The 18,820-nt window shown below is 33.9% G+C and overlaps 1 protein-coding gene and 1 long non-coding RNA gene across 2 annotated transcripts in view; both read left to right on the top strand.

Annotated features, from left to right (window-relative positions):
* Positions 1-17,953, top strand: part of LOC132749665 (putative transporter SVOPL) — a 31,084-nt gene extending 13,131 nt beyond the window's left edge. Inside the window, exons 7-15 of the mRNA XM_060739523.1 lie at positions 486-549; positions 2,839-2,964; positions 4,972-5,103; positions 8,734-8,887; positions 9,511-9,588; positions 11,758-11,951; positions 12,427-12,516; positions 13,454-13,567; positions 14,731-17,953. Of these exons, the coding sequence (XP_060595506.1) occupies positions 486-549; positions 2,839-2,964; positions 4,972-5,103; positions 8,734-8,887; positions 9,511-9,588; positions 11,758-11,951; positions 12,427-12,516; positions 13,454-13,567; positions 14,731-14,757 (979 nt within the window). The 3' untranslated portion in view covers positions 14,758-17,953. The remainder of the gene's footprint in view (positions 1-485; positions 550-2,838; positions 2,965-4,971; positions 5,104-8,733; positions 8,888-9,510; positions 9,589-11,757; positions 11,952-12,426; positions 12,517-13,453; positions 13,568-14,730) is intronic.
* Positions 5,289-8,507, top strand: LOC132749664 (uncharacterized). The gene is made up of 3 exons (XR_009628451.1): positions 5,289-6,967; positions 7,495-7,779; positions 8,011-8,507. It is a non-coding gene; the product is annotated as an uncharacterized LOC132749664 (long non-coding RNA).
* Positions 17,954-18,820: the final 867 nt, after the last annotated feature.

The raw sequence follows: 18,820 nt of genomic DNA on the forward strand, positions 1-18,820 counted from the left end.
TAAACTGCACTGAAAGTTTGTCCCGACTTTATCTTTTCGGGAAAGGTTGAAACTCTTACAAAAAATTAAATCTTTATCAGAACATATTATGCTAGCAAGGCAAATATTGTTGTTTTTAAATGTGTACCTAAGATATACCATATGAATAATGATTTAAGTTTATGAGACATTTTAAGACTAAAGACCTATGTTATTGATACAGAGAGAAGAAGATACTTATGTCCCTTTGACTGCCAAGTTTGAGAAACTGGTCTGGCTTACCCATTTTTGTGACAGTTTTAACTAAAGACATCTTTCATTCAGTGATCCTCCTTCACACCTGTGTGAATAATTTGTCTTTGTTTGTGGAAGAAAATGTTTATACTGATGATTGATTTTTGAAACACTTGTTTGGTAACTGATTTCCAGAATGTCTGAAGAAAAGAAAAATGATGCTAAAACCAGATCAAATAAACCTGCAATAATGATATGGTGTTTTTTTACAGGTTTACATTGCTCACAGAATACTTACCATCCAAATATAGGGCCAAGCTATTAAATGTTGGTTCAGTAAGTATACCACATGTTCTTACACATAACATTTGAAATCTCTGACTGAACTTCTCTAGCTGTCATTTTGAATCATTACCACAGAGATCTGCCAAGAATTTGAAAGTACTGGGCCCAGGGCCCACTTGGTCTGAAAATGATGGGCCATTTTTACCAAAGTATGGGCCTTGGGAAAATAAGTAAACATTGACCAAAATAACTGTTAAAAAGTTTGTAGATAATTGAATTTCCCCCGTAATAAAACTCAAATCATATTTTATGACAAGTGGTTCACTTATAATTCAGTACTTTACCAATAATTAAAAATTATGCCTACATGGTAACTTTCTAACTAATATTAATTGCAGGCAAAAATGAAAATATTTTTTAAATGGCTGCTCAAAAATTTGATATGCAAATTTATTCACATAATTGCTGGTTCTTACTTGTAATGTCTTATATTGTGCATTATCCATTTAATTGTTCCTACTTTGCACCAAATGTCCCTTACCACTGTATATTGACGAATTTTATTGCCCCTTTTATGCCTCTGTGTAGACAGCATACATCAAAGACATTTGCCGACAGACCTTTTGATAATGAAAAAAGTCATGCATAATGTTTCTCTGATTGGTTAATCACCCTGTCAAACATTCTGATGACGAAATATACAACTTTTTTTTACACTTCATCAGCCAAAACTTACGTGAACTTTAGTGACCTTAGGGTTGATCAAGTTGAACACCTGTCATATTATACTGTAAATTACAGCATTTCTTAAAATAGCAACACTTTTTTTTCAGTTACCGATAATCATTTTAAATATTAAGTAGTTGTATAATTTGTTTGTTTGTTTTATCGGATTAAATTTACGGTAGTAGAAATGAGTATCTGTGTGGGAAAGGGATTATGAGAAGAAATGCGGTAAGTAGATAACATGGACAAAAGCTATAGGGGAATGGATAAACTCAAGAATATGCGTAATTACAGGAGCATGGGTAACATGTTGCTGTTGGTACCAGTTTTGACTGGATGACTGAATAACCCAGCAGACAATTGTGTTTTCTTATAAGTCTGGCACAAATTTTAGATGCGCCCATGGCCCTTTGCTGCCGATTTTCCTGCGCCATTCTCATTTTTTTAGCGCCAATGGCGCAAAATCGCGTCCTCGGCAGATCTCTGTTACCAGTATCAATTTTTTGGGATATGAGAATGCAGATATTGAAGTTGGCCAGTTAACTGTATAGAGCTAGTTTAGACAGTACAAATATTTAGACTGGCCTGTCTCTATACTGATGACAAAGGCTTTGTATTTCTGCTGTCAACATAGTATTGAGAGTGTAATGTTTTGACTAATGTAAATAAGAAATTAAGGATGTGAGAAGCAAAGTCAAGACTTTCAAAATTGACAAAATCTTTACCTCTGCATTTTAATGTAGGGATGGCAACAAGTAACCGGCTAATCATGTACTCCCTCGAATATCGTCCTGAGTATAGGTTAACAGAATTGACACTTCAGTACTCTGTCATTATTTTAATTATATTGAAATTAATCAATGTAAAATTTCTTAGATATTTCTATAATATTAAAACATTTAGATTTGTTAAATAAAATTAAAACATTGATGCAGAGATGTGAAAATTGCAATTTGATAATCACGGTTAATGGAGGCAATTGATAGTGACCTCAGTTTGACAGGCATTTGTAATAACTTTTGTCATTTATATCATTTTGGGCTTAGTATATATGTAATTAAATTAGTAGTGTGATACCGAAATTGTTTCGAGGTACTTGTAAACTGCTTTTAAGGGTTAATTGCCTACTACAATAATGTCAGAGTCAAGTTATAAATTAGACCAAAGGTCAAGGCTATTTTCAAGGTACATTCCTCGTTTTTGTAGTACTTGTCAACTCTGAAAATGAAGGTGGATCGCAGGTGATGTCATTCTTATAAATTACATCTTTGTTCTGACGATGGGTTTAACAGAAATGGAATAGAGATGGATTAATGGTTATTCATTTTAAAAGTCTCAAGAAATCTTTATAGTAACAAGGTACTCAATGGGATTTAAAACCTGATACTTGAGTATGTTAACTGTAATTCTTCTTCAAAATGATTCAGTATCAGGAAAGAAAATTGTCTGTTTCTGACTGAGCTGTATCCTTTAAGATATAGCAATAAATTTCCACTCTGCTACAAAAACTACTTAATTTAAAAAAAAAATAGATTGATGCCTGGAATTCAGAATATGGAACGTATGTATTAGATTGAAAAATCATAATGATAAATAATGATGATTATATTTCAGATAAGTTGGGCCAGTGGTACTTTATTTGAGATTGTATTAGCCTCATTTGTATTACCTACCCTTGGTTGGAGATGGTTGTTGGTGTTGTCGGCTATACCTTCCCTCCTTATTGTCATCTTATTGAAGGTATGTCAGATTATATGTATAACTATCTATTCCACAAAGTTTTCTACCTCCAACGTTTCGAAGGGTTGAAAACTTTGTGGAAGAGATAGTTATAAATTAACTGTTTTTTAGCTCACCTGAACATATGCTCAGGATGAGCTATTAGGATCACTCTTCGTCCGTCATCTGTCGTCCATCATACGTCGTCCATCGTACGTCGTCGGCTGTCCGTTCACACTTTTCAAACGACATCCCCTCTGAAACCATAAGGCAGATCATAATGAAACTTCACAGGGATGTTCCTTGTGTGAAGCCTTTACAAAGTTGTTCAAAGAATTCCATTCCATGCAGAACTCTGGTTGCCATGGCAACCAAAAGAAAAAACTTTAAATATCTTCTTCTAAAAATCCAAAAGAGCTAGAGCTTAGATATTTGGAATGAAACATCTTCTAGTGAGTGTCTACCAAATTTGTTTAAATAAAAGCCCTGGGGTCAAAATTGGCCCCGCCCTAGGGGGTCATTGATTTTCCCTATGTGCATATAGTAAAAACTTAAAAAAATCTTCTTATAAAAAAACTCAAAGAGCAAGAGCTAAATTATTTAGCATGAAATGTGTTCTAATGGGTGTCTACCAAGTTTGTTCAAATAAAAGCCCTGGGGTCAAAATTGGCCCCGCCTCGGGGATCATTGATTTTTCTTATATGTGTATAGTAAAAACTTAAAAAATCTTCTTTGAAAAAACCCAAATAGCTAGAGTTTAGATATTAAGCATGAAACATCTTCTAGTGAGTGTCTACAAAGTTTGTTCAAATAAAAGCCCTGGGATCAAAATTGACCCTGCCCTGGGAGTCATTGATTTTCCTTATATGTGTTTAGCAAAGTCTTAAAAATCTTTTTTGAAATAACCCAAAGAGCTAGAGTTTAGATATTCAGCATGAAACATTTTCTAGTAAGTGTCTACAAATTTTGTTCATATAGAAGCCCTTGGGTCAAAACTGGCCCCACCCCAGGGGTGTCATTGTTTTTAACTATGTGTATAGTAAAAACTTAAAAAGTCTTATTTGAAAAAAACCCAATGAGCTAGAGCTTAGATGTTTAGCATGAAACATCTTATGGTTGTCTACCAAGTTTGTTCAAATAAAAGCCCTTGGGTTAAAATTGGCCATTGTTTTCATTAAGTAAAAACTTAACATCATGAAACCTCTTCTAATGGGTGTCTTCCAAGTGAAACCTCTTCTAATGGGTGTCTTCCAAGCTTGTTCAAATAAAAGCCCTGGGGTTTAAACTGGCCCTGCTCCGGGGGCCTATATACAGGTGAGCAACCTCAGGGCCATTATGGCCCTCTTGTTTATGGTGTAAATAATGATCAGATATGTTTCTTGTTTTACTGTATATAAGGATTTGAGTTAATAAAAAAATCTTAACTGAGGATATTTCAATTTTAAAACAGGCGGTGGTGCCCTGCCTCTTTATCTTGAGAATTGGTTTTGATTTATTATCAAACCCTTCCTTAGGTTATATAACATCAAAGCCAGTCATTCTCCTGACAATGTGCACAATCATGTGACTCAGTATATACAGCATAAATAGGGTCAATAATTGCATGGTCAAGGTCATCGGAGATGATTCAATGTAAAGATTTTGTCTGGAGTATATCTTCTACAGGCATCCTAGTACCACTTGACTTAATTGCTGCACAGTTCTAGGTTAGAGGCAAGCACTATTTCAATATGAAGCTTATGCATACTTAAAGGTATTGTTATATAACTTTGCACAGATGTTCGTCTTTGTGTGGCATCATGTTAAATTGAAAAATAAGGTCCCTATGGTCAAAGTCAAGATCAAATGTATAGGTTCAAGGTCAGATAAGAAATGAAAAGTTGATTAGTGATCATTTAGTCATTATGAATTGTGTAATTTTAATTTTAATGTCCACAGTGAAGACTGAGCATTGCCATGGTGTTTGTTGTAACAAATTGTCACTCTTTTGTAATACCCGTACTAAGATTGTATATTATTGTATTTAAGTTTTTACCAGAATCTGCACGCTACTTGGTCGCTGCTGGAAGGAAAGAAGAAGCTATGCAAATTTTAAAGTCGGCTGCCAAAATGAATAGAAACACTTTACCAGAAGGTGTTGTTGTCAACACTCAGAGTATTGTAAGTACAACATTTATTAATGATTAAATTTTGATTTAAATAGCTGACAATAAGTATTCACTGTAACCTAAAAAGTCCTGAGGGATTATCCTAGAAGATGAATAATCTAATCTGTACATTATATTGTATTGTGCAATAAATGGATAATAGCAATTTATTCATTAGAGTAAGGATAAAATAAAATTTTTATGCCACCGCAGCATCTGCGATGCGGTGGCATATAGCGATTCACCTGTGTGTGTGTGTGTGTGTTTGTTTGTTTGTTTGTTTGTTTGTGTGTGTGTGTGTTATATAGATTATATAGTGAACTTAAAAAATCTTCTTGTGAAAAACCACTAGTCCAATTTCAACCAAACTTGGCAGGATTGATCCTTGGGTGAAGGGCTTCCAAAGTTGTTTAAAGAATTTAATTCCATGCAGAAATCTGGTTGCCATGGCAACCAAAAGGAATTATAAGAATAAATTTAAAAAATCTTCTTGTAAAGACCCAAAAGGCCTAGAGCTTAGATATTTTGCATAAGGCATTGTCTCGTAGACCTCTACCAAGATTGTTCAAATTATAGCCCTGGGGTCAAAATCGGCCCCGCCCCGGGGGTCATTGATTTTCACTATATGTACATATAGTAAAAACTTAAAATACCTTTTTGTAAAGACCCATAGGCCTAGAGCTTAAGATATTTTGCATAAGGCATTGTCTGGTAGACCTCTACCAATATTGTTCAAATTATAGCCCTGGGGTCAAAATCAGCCCTGCCCCGGGGGTCATGGATTTTCACTATATGTACATATAGTAAAAATTTAAAATACCTTCTTGTAAAGACCCAAAAGGCCTAGAGCTTAGATATTTTGCATAAGGCATTGTTTGATAGACCTCTACCCAGATTGTTCAAATTATAGCCCTGGGGTCAAAATCGGCCCGGCCCCGGGGGTCATTGATTTTCCTCATATTTACATAGTAAAAACTTATAGTAAAAACTTTAAAAAAATTTCTTCTAGCAATTGACAAATGCTAGAGGTTAGATACTTTGCATGAAACATTGTGAAGTGAACCTCTAGCAAGAATGTTCAAATAATAGCCCTGGGGTCAAAATTGCCCCCACCCCGGGGTCATTGATTTTCAATATATACATATAGTAAAAATCAAAAAAATCTTATTGTCTGAAGGTACAAGGCTTAGAGCTTTAATATTTGTTAAATGATATCATCTATAGGTACTCTACCAAAGTTGTTCAAATTTTGCCTCTAGTGTCAAAATTAAAAGTGAACTTTGATATCAGCTGACCTAGATTTTGACAAAGTGTATTACATGTTGTCCTTTGATGCAGTCATGAAATTTTAGGCTGTGTGAAGTATGACCTTCACGTCCAAATTCACTAGACTCAAGTGCATTGATATATTCCTACTCTGATCTTTTATTGAGTTAACAATAGATTTAACCACTAATCTGATAATAAGAATTAGATATGCATTATGACAATCTTCAATTGTATAGCAGGGAATTCCCCAGGCGCTTTTAGCGCATCGGCACCGATGCGCTAAAATTTCAGAACAAGAAATCCCGATGCGCTTAAAATTATCATAGCGCTTTAAAAAATGACCGATATCCCTTTCTTTTGTGTCTATAAGTTAACCCCAATTAGCCCCATTTAGCCAAATAAACAAGCCAATATACATGTCCTGTGTAGATAATTACCCGAGGCGTATACACAACCCGATACACTGATTGCCTTCGGCTGTGTGACGTCACAGACACCTGTCATCGATGTCTGCAGACGACTGTTGGTGCACTTTCAGGTGTTGTCAATAACCGTGTATTGAGATGGGTGCAATTAAACGCGGCATGTGTGATATTTACATGTTTCAGGTAGGTGTAATAACTTTTATTGCTTTGATAATATAATTGGCATTAATTGACATGCGATATAACAGTTTGATATTTAGGTTCTTTGTCTTAATATAAGTGTAATGTTCAATTTCATCTTTCACTTTCTTATGATCGTTACGTCTAAGCAGTACTGTAGTATTAAGATTTCAAAAAAATAATATGTCTAACACGAATAAGGGAAGCCTAGTTCACTATCAATTTTAAGAGGTTTTTTTGTGAGCAATGTCGTTGAAACTGTCTCAGGATCATTTTGCTTTTTTTTACTCTTGAATTAAACTGCATAGATATTCAGAAATAAATTTGGTTGATGGCTACTTTAACATTGAAAATATTTACGACTGTTCATTATCAACTTGCAAATGAGTGAAAACAACAACAAAAACTTTACATCAACAATCCCACTTAGTGACAGCCAATTGGTCATTTTCTTTTTTAATTAAAAAAATATCTTGTAATCTGTTTCTGTTCATTGAATCCCCAAAATGAAAAAAATATTAACTTTGCAGGCCCTCTTTATTCGAGCCTGTTCATGGACAGCTTTGTGAAGTGCAATCTACTGTCCTACCCCTTAGCATTGGTTTGTCAGGACATACAGGAGCTGGCCTGCAGGCACTTTGGTGTAGATATGGAGCAGTGCCGCAGCCACTGGCACCAGGTACGTGCCAGTCTAGAGGGGACTGATCAGTCAGCCGACCAGACCATGACCTGGATTACTGGCAACCTTTCTACCAGTCATCCAGCTCTTTACAGAATTGCTGCTGTGGGTCTCCTCCTCCCAACCTCTACTGCAGGTAAGCATTATTAAATTCATTCATTCTTGAACATTAATGAAATTCCAATGACAGTTGCAGATGTGTAACACTTTGCTAGATGTTTTTCAACATTTCAAATATAAATTTTTTTACTTAGTTAAGTTTAAACAGGCTGGAAGTTTTAAATTTTCAAATATTCACATCAAACAAACAATATAAATATAAGACATGAGGTTAACATAAATGATTACTTTCATTTATTAATTTCAGATTTTAAGCGAGGATTCAGCTGCCTGAAGAGAGTTAAGACTGAAAACAGGAATTGTCTCTCTGTTAAAGTTCTAAACTATCTTCTTGCCGTCTCCCTGTAAGGACCCCCATTAGAATCTTTCAACTTTGAGAAGGCAGTCAAGGCATGGAAGGACAACAAACCTAGAAGACAGGCCCTCTTTTAATGATGTTAATGAAGAAAAAACAACTGAAATATACTCATTTAAATAGGACACACACATACATATAAATGTTGATCACATTTTGTGAACTTGTGTTTATATATAATTGTTTATTTATTTGAATTGTTGGAAATGTAAAAAGTAAATAATAAAAATTAAGAAAATGTTTATCAAGTGAAAAGCTTTCATTATTTTTTAAAACAGCCCACAGCAGTATCTTGACACCTTATATGGCAAAAATTTTCGACACGCGGTATGGGGGTCAAGACCCCCTCCCGCACCCACCCCCGTCTTATTAAAAAATTGTAGCGCTTAAAAAAAATCCTGGGGAATTCCCTGGTATAGAAACAAAAAAATCTGTTCCTACACTACTATTTAGTGTTGTATTATTGCGGTGGCATAGCATTTTTCTCAAATGCAATCTTGTTCTTCTTGCACATGTATCCCTTGAGACCTGTTAAAAACCAGGTATCTGATGCCGACAAAGATGACTTGAGAAGAAAAATACATCTGACATTTTCATTTAATTTTGATGTTTCAGTCAGAGAGGGGTAACCCGAAAGATTTGTTCTCACCTACATATCTCCGTACAACATTAATGGTCTGGATGTTGTGGTTTGGTACAGCATTGTCATACTATGGAATGGTTTTAGCAAGTGCTGAAATATTGCAGCTTAGAAATGCGGAGAAGTCAGGTATGTACCTGATTTTAACTTGATATTAATTTGCCTTTTATTTAATGACTGGCAGCAAATTGTAAAGATTATCGTTAGTTATAGATTAAAGTAGTGATGGGTGGAATGGTAAAATGTTTGACTTTGAGGATATGAGTTTGTACATGTTGTATATCTTGAGCTAGAAATATTTCAATATCTTAAGTATCTGATCTATAACATGGCATACAGAGTAATAAATTGAATGTTTTTGATAACATCTGTGAGTTACAAATATCATTCAACCAAGGAATTGTAGATTCCTGTGTTACAACTATGTTTCCCTCATATGATGCAGGTGCTTGTTAGTTAGCTTGGAAATGGACTTGAGCTCATAACCTCAAAGATTTTGTTAAAATTGAGCATGAATAGATCATGTTTAAGCAAACAAAAAAAAAAACAACAAAAATAAAAACAAAAATGTGTACCATTGACCCGATAAGGAATTCACTGAAACTTGCTTGGTGACTGCCAGTAAGTTTATGACCAAATTTCTGCTTAATTTATTCTAAATTCAGAATAGAAGGAAAGAACTTTATCGTCGTATTGATTGACATTTGTGTGCTTTTTATGAAATCTATTGTAGTTAACTTGTATATTAAAAGGTGAGAAGTGCAAGTGTAATTTACTGAAGAAGGGTGATTATAACAGTATGATTGTGTCTACATTGGGAGAATTCATAGGTAAGTTTATAATGATTTTTTCAGTGACAGTAACAGCTCTATTCAGTTGTCTAGCAATTCTAGTATATGTACACTTATTAAGCCTTTGTTGTCTTAAAGGGACTTTACTGATGTTTTATGATGGGACTGGAAATATTTTACAAGACATGTGTACCTTTTAATGAATGTTTGGACCAATACTTTGTGTACATATTTTCAAATCATTGTCACCCCATTTTTCAAGATCAATCATTTTTGTTGTGCAAAATGACGCAAATTGAAAAGCTTTACAACACTTTTCACTCAATTCGAGCTAAAAATCACACATAAAAAATAATAGTCAATTTAATTCAAAGTAAATTTTTTTATTTTTCTTTATAGCTCACCTGTCACAAAGTGACAGGGTGAGCTTTTGTGATCGTTTTTCTTCCGGCGTCGTCCGTAAACTTTTACTTTAAATGACATCTCCTCATAAACCGCTGAGCCAATTTCATCCAAACTTCACAGGAATGTTCCTTTGGTGGTCACCTTTAAAAATTGTTCAAAGAATTTAATTCCATGCAGAACTCTGGTTGCCATGGCAACCGATAGAAAAGACTTAAAATATCTTCTTTTAAAAAACCCTAAGAGCTAGAGCCTAGATATTTGGCATGAAACATCTTCTAGTGAGTGTCTATCAAGTTTGTTCAAATAAAAGCCCTGGGGTCAAAATTGGCCCTGCCCCGGGGGTCATTGAATTTCCCTAGATGCATATAGTAAAAACTTAAAAAATCATCTTTTAAAGAACCCAAAGAGCTAGAGCTAAGATATTTAGCATGAAACATCTTCTAATGGGTGTCTACCAAGTTTGTTCAAATAAAAGCCCTGGGGTCAAAATTGGCCCCGCCCCAGGGGGTCATTGATTTTCCCTATATGCATATAATAAAAACTTATAAAATCTTCTTTTCAATAACCCAAAGAGCTAGAGCTAAGATATTTAGCATGAAACATCTTCTAATGAGTGTTTATCAAGTTTGTTCAAATAAAAGCCCTGGGGTCAAAATTGGCCCGCCCCAAGGGGTCATTGATTTTCCTTATATGCATATAGTAAAAACTTATAAAATCTTCTTTTAAAGAGCTAGAGCTAAGATATTTAGCATGAAACATGTTCTAATGGGTGTCTATTAAATTTGTTCAAATAAGAGCCCTGGGGTCAAAATTGGCCCTGTCCCGGGGGTCATTGATTTTCCTTATATGTGTTAAGCAAATACTTTAAAAAAATCTTCTTTTAAAAAACCCAAAGAGGTAGAGCTTAGATATTTGGCATGAAACATCTTCTAGTGAGTGTCAATCAAAGTTTGTTCCAATAAAAGCCCTGGGGTCAAAATTGGCCCTGCCCCGGGGGATCATTGATTTTATTTATGTGTAAAGCAAAAACTTAAAAAATCTGCTTTGAAAAAACCCAAATAGCTAGAGTTAAGATATTAAGCATGAAACATCTTCCAGTTAGTGTCTTCAAAGTTTGTTCAAATAAAAGCCCTAGGGTCAAAATTGGCCCTGCCCCGGGGTACATTGATTTTCCTTATATGTGTATAACAAAAACTTAAAAATCTTCTTTGAAAAAACCCAAATAGCTAGAGTTTAGATATAAAGCATGAAACATCTTCTAGTGAGTGTCTTTAAAGTTTGTTCAAATAAAAGCCCTGGGGTCAAAACTGGCCCCGCCCTAGGGGTGTCATTGCTTTTAACTATATGAGTATAGTTAAAACTTAAACATTCTTTTTTTTAAAAACTCAATGAGCTAGACCTTAGATGTTTAGCATAAAACATCTTCTAATGGGTGTCTACCAAGTTTGTTCAAATAAAAGCCCTGGGGTTTAAACTGGCCCTGCTCTGGGGGCCTATATACAGGTGAGCGACTTCAGGGCCATCATGGCCCTCTTGTTATCATTTTAGTTGAAGTGTTTCATTTGATCTATATAACCATAAATCACCAGTTACATTCTAAATAAGACAATGAACAGTTAACGAATTAAACTTGAAAAAGTTTTTAATCTTTAGAATGATTAAGTGCAGAATGTTAATGAATAGAAAAACATAGATATAAGGGATATATATAGTGATTTCAAAAAGTTCATTATGTTGGAAATTTTTCTGAAGCATTACTGTTTTACATTATTTTTCATCTGTTATTCTTTTGTTTTATTTAAGCTCTTCCACTGAACATATTTCTGATAGACTTGGTTGGCCGTCGATGGACTGGTGCTGTGAATTTATTTGGTTGTGGTCTATTTTTTATACTTCTTCAATTACCAGTGTCTCAGACTGTATTAACTGTATTAATATTCATGGTTCGTGGATTCTCTGCAGGAATGTTCAACTTTGTTTACATCTATACTTCAGAGGTATTTTTACTATGCCATTGTCTTTTGTCTTGTCTTTTGTCGCACTTTGTTCATTAGTATAAAATGAAAATAGAAACAAATATATACTTTTTGAAGATTTAAAACAACTTTTTGTATTAGAAATGTAGTTTGAGCCACACATGTTTGCTCTATGTAAAGAATTTTGAATTGCACAAATTGGTTACTGATTACTTATCTTGATTATCTAATATAGCATCTAAAACAGGATTTATTAATTGTCCATAACAAGAGTTATGTTTATATTTTGTTTCAAAAAGAGAAAAAAAAACACACTAAAAATTCAACATGCTATTGTGTATCTACCAATACAAACTGTCACTGCATTTCATTCATCACAATATTTGTTCAGAATTCAAGTTAAGCAAAATGATAAGGAACTAGTAATCCTTTACATAAAGTACATATATAATGTAAATACAGATGTTGTACCATTTACTGTTGTTTTATTTTTCAGGTATATCCTACTACTATAAGAACATTAGGTATAGGTACAGCATCATCATGGGCTCGTGTTGGTGCTATGATCACTCCATTTCTTGCTCAGGTAAATATCATTTATAAATGCTATGACGGAAACACTTTTACTTAAATTTTAGTATATCTTTGATTTATAAAGAATTTATTTTAGTTTGATTGTGTTAGAAGCTATAGACACCCTTTTGAATCTCTTCCTGGAACCAACCAGTACTGTGCAATGAGTGTAAAGTTTCTTGCTCAAGTAAACAAGGACTTGCCCCTGAGGGGGTTTGAACCCATGCAGCTAGGGATCATTAGATTACCCAAATATCAAAAGAATATACAAGAAGAATGATACACAAGCAAATTTTAAAATATTTCTTCAGAAAATAGAAAATGTTTTATACTAGTAATATGTTTTGTATTAAAGTGGTGTAATGGGGCCTCTATTGCCATTTTGTTATGGTCATTTACCTCAAATCATTTATCTGCTGAGGAAGTAGGTTGGGATCTAACCTGGAGATTTTGTAGGTTGGAATCCTTCCCAGAGATTTTGGATTCTTTCATTTGAGAAAGCTATCCAGCTTCACTCTGCTTGCTTCAGGAAGATTGATGGTTTAACTATAATGTCTGCACATGTCTGAAATAATGCATGAAGTGGCTCCTAATGATTTCCTCCACCAATAAAGCTGGAAAGTCACCATGTGACCTTTTACAGAGTGGAGTGTTTATGTGAAATAAAACTCAACTAAAACAAAGGCCTGATGCTGTTAAATTCAGATATCTTGCCAAGATTGTCTTAGTCACATACTCTACATAAAGCTACAGCTGTATTAATAGGTGAACTTAGGTAATATGACATGTAGATGGAGATTTTTATATTAATGGCCAGGAGTATTTGTTGTCATATTGACATTCATTTTTTCATGTCTGTGTCTTTCGTGGCTTGTGCATTATAGAAGTTCTGTGAAACAGACATTATTGAAAATACCTGTACATTTACCTGCAAATATTTTATATTGCAGGTTTTATTAGATGCCTCCTTAACAGCAGCAGTTTGGGTTTATGGCAGTATAGGAGTTATATGTGCTATTTGTGCAATTTGTTTACCTATAGAAACCAAGGGGAGAGAACTACCTGTAAGTGTATGGAAATACCATTTTGGGTATAGATATGTTAAAGCCGCAAAAATCCCTGCCCTGGTAGGGAGAATTTTGTAGGCATGTTTATCAGATAAATTTTGCAAAGGACGCTGTTCCTGTGCTATATTTAGCTGATGTAAACAAACACTATAGCAGACGATTACTGATCAGCAGCTCCCTTCCTAGAGCAATATTTCAAGTTCCTACTGGAAAGTTAACACTGCCACATGTATTTGTTTACAACCTGCAGTTCATGACCCCATTTACTCTGCCCCTGGATTTTCAAATTTTTGACAGTTAACCGATTTTTTTTTTCACAAAGTACATTTAAGTGAATCTTTTGTGATATTTTCTCTGCCATTTCATTTCAAATGTTGCAAAGAAGGTATACTAAAAGTTTTTAGGCAAAATACTTCTTGGTTATTTTAATATTTCAAAAAAGGGCTGTTAGATGTGAAGCATGTCAAAAATACTGTAAAAATCTGCCCCAGCGCCATCTAGTGGCTTAAATAGTCAAGTTGCAGGTTTAAGATGCATGACAATAACTTCCATCTATTTTGGAAGGCAATATCTTGTTGATTTTTCCTCTGGCATATGACCACAAATATCAGTTACCATATGTGTAATAATATTGTTCATTGTCATTTTAGTAAAGTAATTAATGAAAAGAAATCTCAAAATATGTCTAAGATATCAATTTTTAAAATTAAAAAAAAAAAAGAAAAAAAGATTTTTTGGGGTTTGTATAAAAAGAATTTTAAGAAAAATCTCCATTTGTAATTAAATGCACAAAAATCTTTTTCTAGCCAGATTATAAACATTCAGCTCCCCAAGTAGTATGGACGTATAGTGTTGAATATTTACTACAAGTGGTGGAGCCAATATATAGATTTAAGAAGCATCTAAGACAGACTAAATTCGAAGAAGACTCGGGTGTTAATGTTGGTGTCATTGTCACACTTTGGTAAAGTTTTTGCTTGCATGTTGGTATCACCAAAACTACTGTAGAGTATTGGTTGAAACTTCACAAACTTATTTGATAACATATATTTACTTGTTTTGAATTTTGTTCCGGAAAAGTGTAATTTTCTTCAAATAAAATACAAATAAAATAAAAGTGCACTTATATGTTGAAAATTATTTTGATTATTTTTTTGTAGCAAAGCATTTCAATAGAGGATGACTGATTACCAGCAAAACTAGCAGGAATTAGGAGAAAATCAAAAAACGGCAGCAAGTCTTTGGAATGTCTTTCATACATCACTTTACAACAAGATTAATGAAGAATGACCCCTTAGTTACATGCAGGCAACAGATCCAGGTTTGAAATATAGATTTAAATGATGAGATTTTTAGTTAGATAAGAATTATATTATTTATTGTAGATAATATGTAATATTAATATAGTATTTTTTTATGTAGATCTTGTTAACCCTTGTCCTGCTAAATGTATGAAAGAAACCTTTCAACTGTTCTTATAAGGCAGATTTAACAAATTTTGATGTAATAGAAATCATACCACAATAAAACCTAACCACATTGCCATGTTTCTTGCTTATTATTTTGTATTTTAATATTGGGATGTGGCTAAATGTATGAAACAAACCTTTCAACTGTTCTTATAAAGCAGATTTAACAAATATTGATTTCATAGAAATCTGACCACATTAAAACCTGACCATATTTTCATGTTATTTGGTTATTTTTTAGTATTTGAATATTGAAATAATCTATTTATTTAATAATTGGCTGTTTCTAAATGCAAAGTAGGACAAGTCTGTTCTCTAAATTCAATGATATACATGTAAATATATATATGATTTTTACTTATCTCAGTTAGGTGTTCAGGAATCAAGTATACACATAAAACCTCCAACTGAAATAATTATACCACCCTTTGAAGAAGAGGAGGTATTTTGTTTTGCTTATGTCGGTCTGTCCGTCAGTAGACTGATTATCTTGAAAACTATTTATCACAAAGTTATCATATTTCACATATTGATTAGTCATATGTAGTAGATGACCCCTGTTGATTTTTGAGTCACTAGTTCAAAGTTCAAGGTCACAGTGGCCTTAAATGTCAGGATGATTTCCACTCATTATCTTGAAAACTACTTATCTCATCATTTTTCTTTTTCCATAACTGAATGCTTCAATGTATCCATTTATGGCATGTTTCTATAACAAAATTACCAATATTATGAGTCATGGGCTAGAAAGGGGGGGGGCATACATGTTGTTTGACATTTCTTGTTTGTACATTGTGGTGCTGGTTTGAAATTCTCTTGGTATGATAATACGTTATAATTGTTTGTAAAAATTCTAATTTTATTGTTCAGTACATTTAAATTGATCATATATTATAATTATATATTGTTATATATTTTTTCAGCTATGCTATATTGTTTGATACTAAGTCTTATATATAGATATATATTTATATAAATTGACATATTACAAGTATAGATTTATGTAGAATTGATATCTGTATATACATATTAGATTTACTGTTGGGAAAGGGTATTATGAGGGGTTGTAAAAAGTTTTTTGTGTCATAATATTGCTTCATAAAATGAGTTTTTGTTTTCTGTTTGAATTTTCAAATCATACTTTGTTAATTGTTGGTATTTTACACTAGAATGATGACTCCTCTATTGTAGGGCATTATCTTTGACTATTTTACATTATTTTTGTCATACATACTCATCCCTTTTTGATAATTTAATTGATTTAATAATATTACTGTAAGTTTTTAATACAGAGGGACTTTTAATACAGTTCATATTTTGTAACTTCAAAGACAAAAAATAACAGTTTTAGTTTATCTGTTGCATTTTAACGCCTTACATTTTACCAGGATGGTTGAAAGAAATATTTTTAAGAATCCAATCTATTACATTAAACACACATAATTTGACAGTGTTAAGAATTGAGTGCAATAAATCTAAAAAAAAGGGGGAAACACTCCATATTTGTGTGCAAATTATTCTCTGTTGAAGTAAAAGTCAGTTAGAACAGAAATTATGGTGAAGCTATAAAGAAGATGATGTTAGTTGGAATCAATTTGGGCCTGTAGTTTTCTTTTCCTTTGATCCTTTGTCGGTGTCTCCAAAAAAATTGGAAACTACTAGATGTATTGTCTCATATTTTAAACACACTAAATTTGGTTTAAGTGACAGTGAAACATCTTTTTTTTGCCTTTTCTTGAAATATTTATTTGAATTAAGTCTGTTTGAAAAAAGTTTAAAGGATCTGATGAGCCCCCAGTCTCATCCTAGCCTTTTTTACCTCATCAACATTGGGCACCTATATAATATTTTCATGTTGAGATAGATTAAAGTTAAATAATCCAAATTTTTCGTGGCAATGTTGTAGTAAAAAGAAGATATTTACACATTGAAGACTAGATTTTTGTCTGTCTTGGTAGTTGAGTTATAACATGAAAAGCTGTTGTGTTTTCATTGTTTCATCTGCTTAAATACACCACTCTTCTGATGTACAATGTACCAGAACATTTTTTTACCTATAGTTAAATCACATTGACAATTTTGATCTCTCCTGTTCAAGGGGCTTGACAAAAAATCTTCCTTCTCTAAATTGAACTTCGCCAGCAGGTCCAGATTCTGAAATTTCGTTCAACTGACGTTGGGATTTGAGTATGATCCCCAAGTGACCAGATTTTTTCTTTGATCTTCTGGGGAGCACTGCCTAAAGGGATAAAAACACTAGGATTGGTTATGTCTGGATGTTGGATGACACCTGGAGGGATTACAATTTGAGACATAGGGGATGGGGCAGAACTTGGGGAGGTGGCTGGGGGAGAAAACTGAGAGGTGGCTGGTTGTCTCAGATTGGAAAATGAATTGTCGAATTGACTAATACCTAGGGATGGTGGTGGTGGAAAATGAACAGCAACAGGTTCCTGATTTTGCCTCTGAGGCCGGTTTTCCACTTCACTCGCATGGTTCCTTGCTCTTTTTCTGCCTCCATTTGCCATATCGGCACCTCTTTTCCATTTACCTCGCGGCATGATGTTTAAAACTTTTGAAGAAGCGGAAAGACAAATAATTTTTTTTCTTTTTTCTTTTTAGCTCACCTGTCACAAAGTGACAGGGTGAGCTTTTGTGATCGCTTTTCATCTGGCGTCCGTCGTCTGTCCGTCGTCCGTCCGTCGTCCGTCCGTCCGTCGTCCATAAACTTTTACTTTAAATGACATCTCCTCATAAACCACTAAGCCAATTTCATCCAAACTTCACAGGAATGTTCCTTTGGTGGTCACCTTTGAAAATTGTTCAAAGAATTTAATTCCATGCAGAACTCTGGTTGCCATGGCAACCAAAAGAAAAAACTTAAAATATCTTCTTCTAAAAAACCCAAAGAGCTAGAGCCTGAAATAATGCACGGAAGGGCACCTGAGGTCTTCCTCCACCAGTAAAGCTGGAACGTCGCGATATGACCTATACTGTGTCGATGTGACGTAAAACCCAAAACAAACAAACAAAACTGTATTATGAAAGGAAATATCACAATTTATTTATGCATCAATGATATGGGCCAAACTCTAATACATACACATTTAAGCATGAAATGGGTGTTCTAATGGGTGTCTACCAAGTTTGTTCAAATAAAAGCCCTGGGGTCAATATTGGCCCCGCCCCGGAGGTCATTGATTTTCCTTATATAGGTATAGCAAAAACTTAAAAAATCTTCTTTGAAAAAACCAAAATAGCTAGAGTTTAGATATTAAGCATGAAACAACTTCTAGTGAGTGTCTACAAAGTTTGTTCAAATCAAAGCCCTAGGGTCAAAATTGGCCCCGCCCCGGGGGTCATTGATTTTCCTTATATGTGTATAGCAAAAACTTATAAATCTTCTTTGAAAAAACCCAAATAGCTACTGTTTGATATAAAGCATGAAACATCTTCTACTAAGTGTCTACAAAGTTTGTTCAAATAAAAGCCCTTGGGTTAAAACTGGCCCCGCCCCAGGGTTGTCATTGTTTTTAACTATATGTGTATAGTAAAAACTTAAAAAATCTTCTTTTAAAAAACCCAATGAGTTAGAGCTTAGATGTTAAGCATGAAACATCTTCTTAAAGGTGTCTACCAAGTTTGTTCAAATAAAAGCCCTTGGGTTAAAATTAGCCCTGCAAGGGGGGTGGGGGAGGTCATTGTTTTTCATTATATATGTATAGTAAAAACTTAACATCATGAAACATCTTCTAATGGGTGTCTTCCAAGTTTGTTCAAA

The sequence above is a fragment of the Ruditapes philippinarum genome, unplaced genomic scaffold (assembly GCF_026571515.1).
Source record: "Ruditapes philippinarum isolate M1 unplaced genomic scaffold, ASM2657151v2 ctg985_1_1_1_1, whole genome shotgun sequence".
In the NCBI taxonomy this organism is placed as follows: Eukaryota; Metazoa; Mollusca; class Bivalvia; order Venerida; family Veneridae; genus Ruditapes; species Ruditapes philippinarum.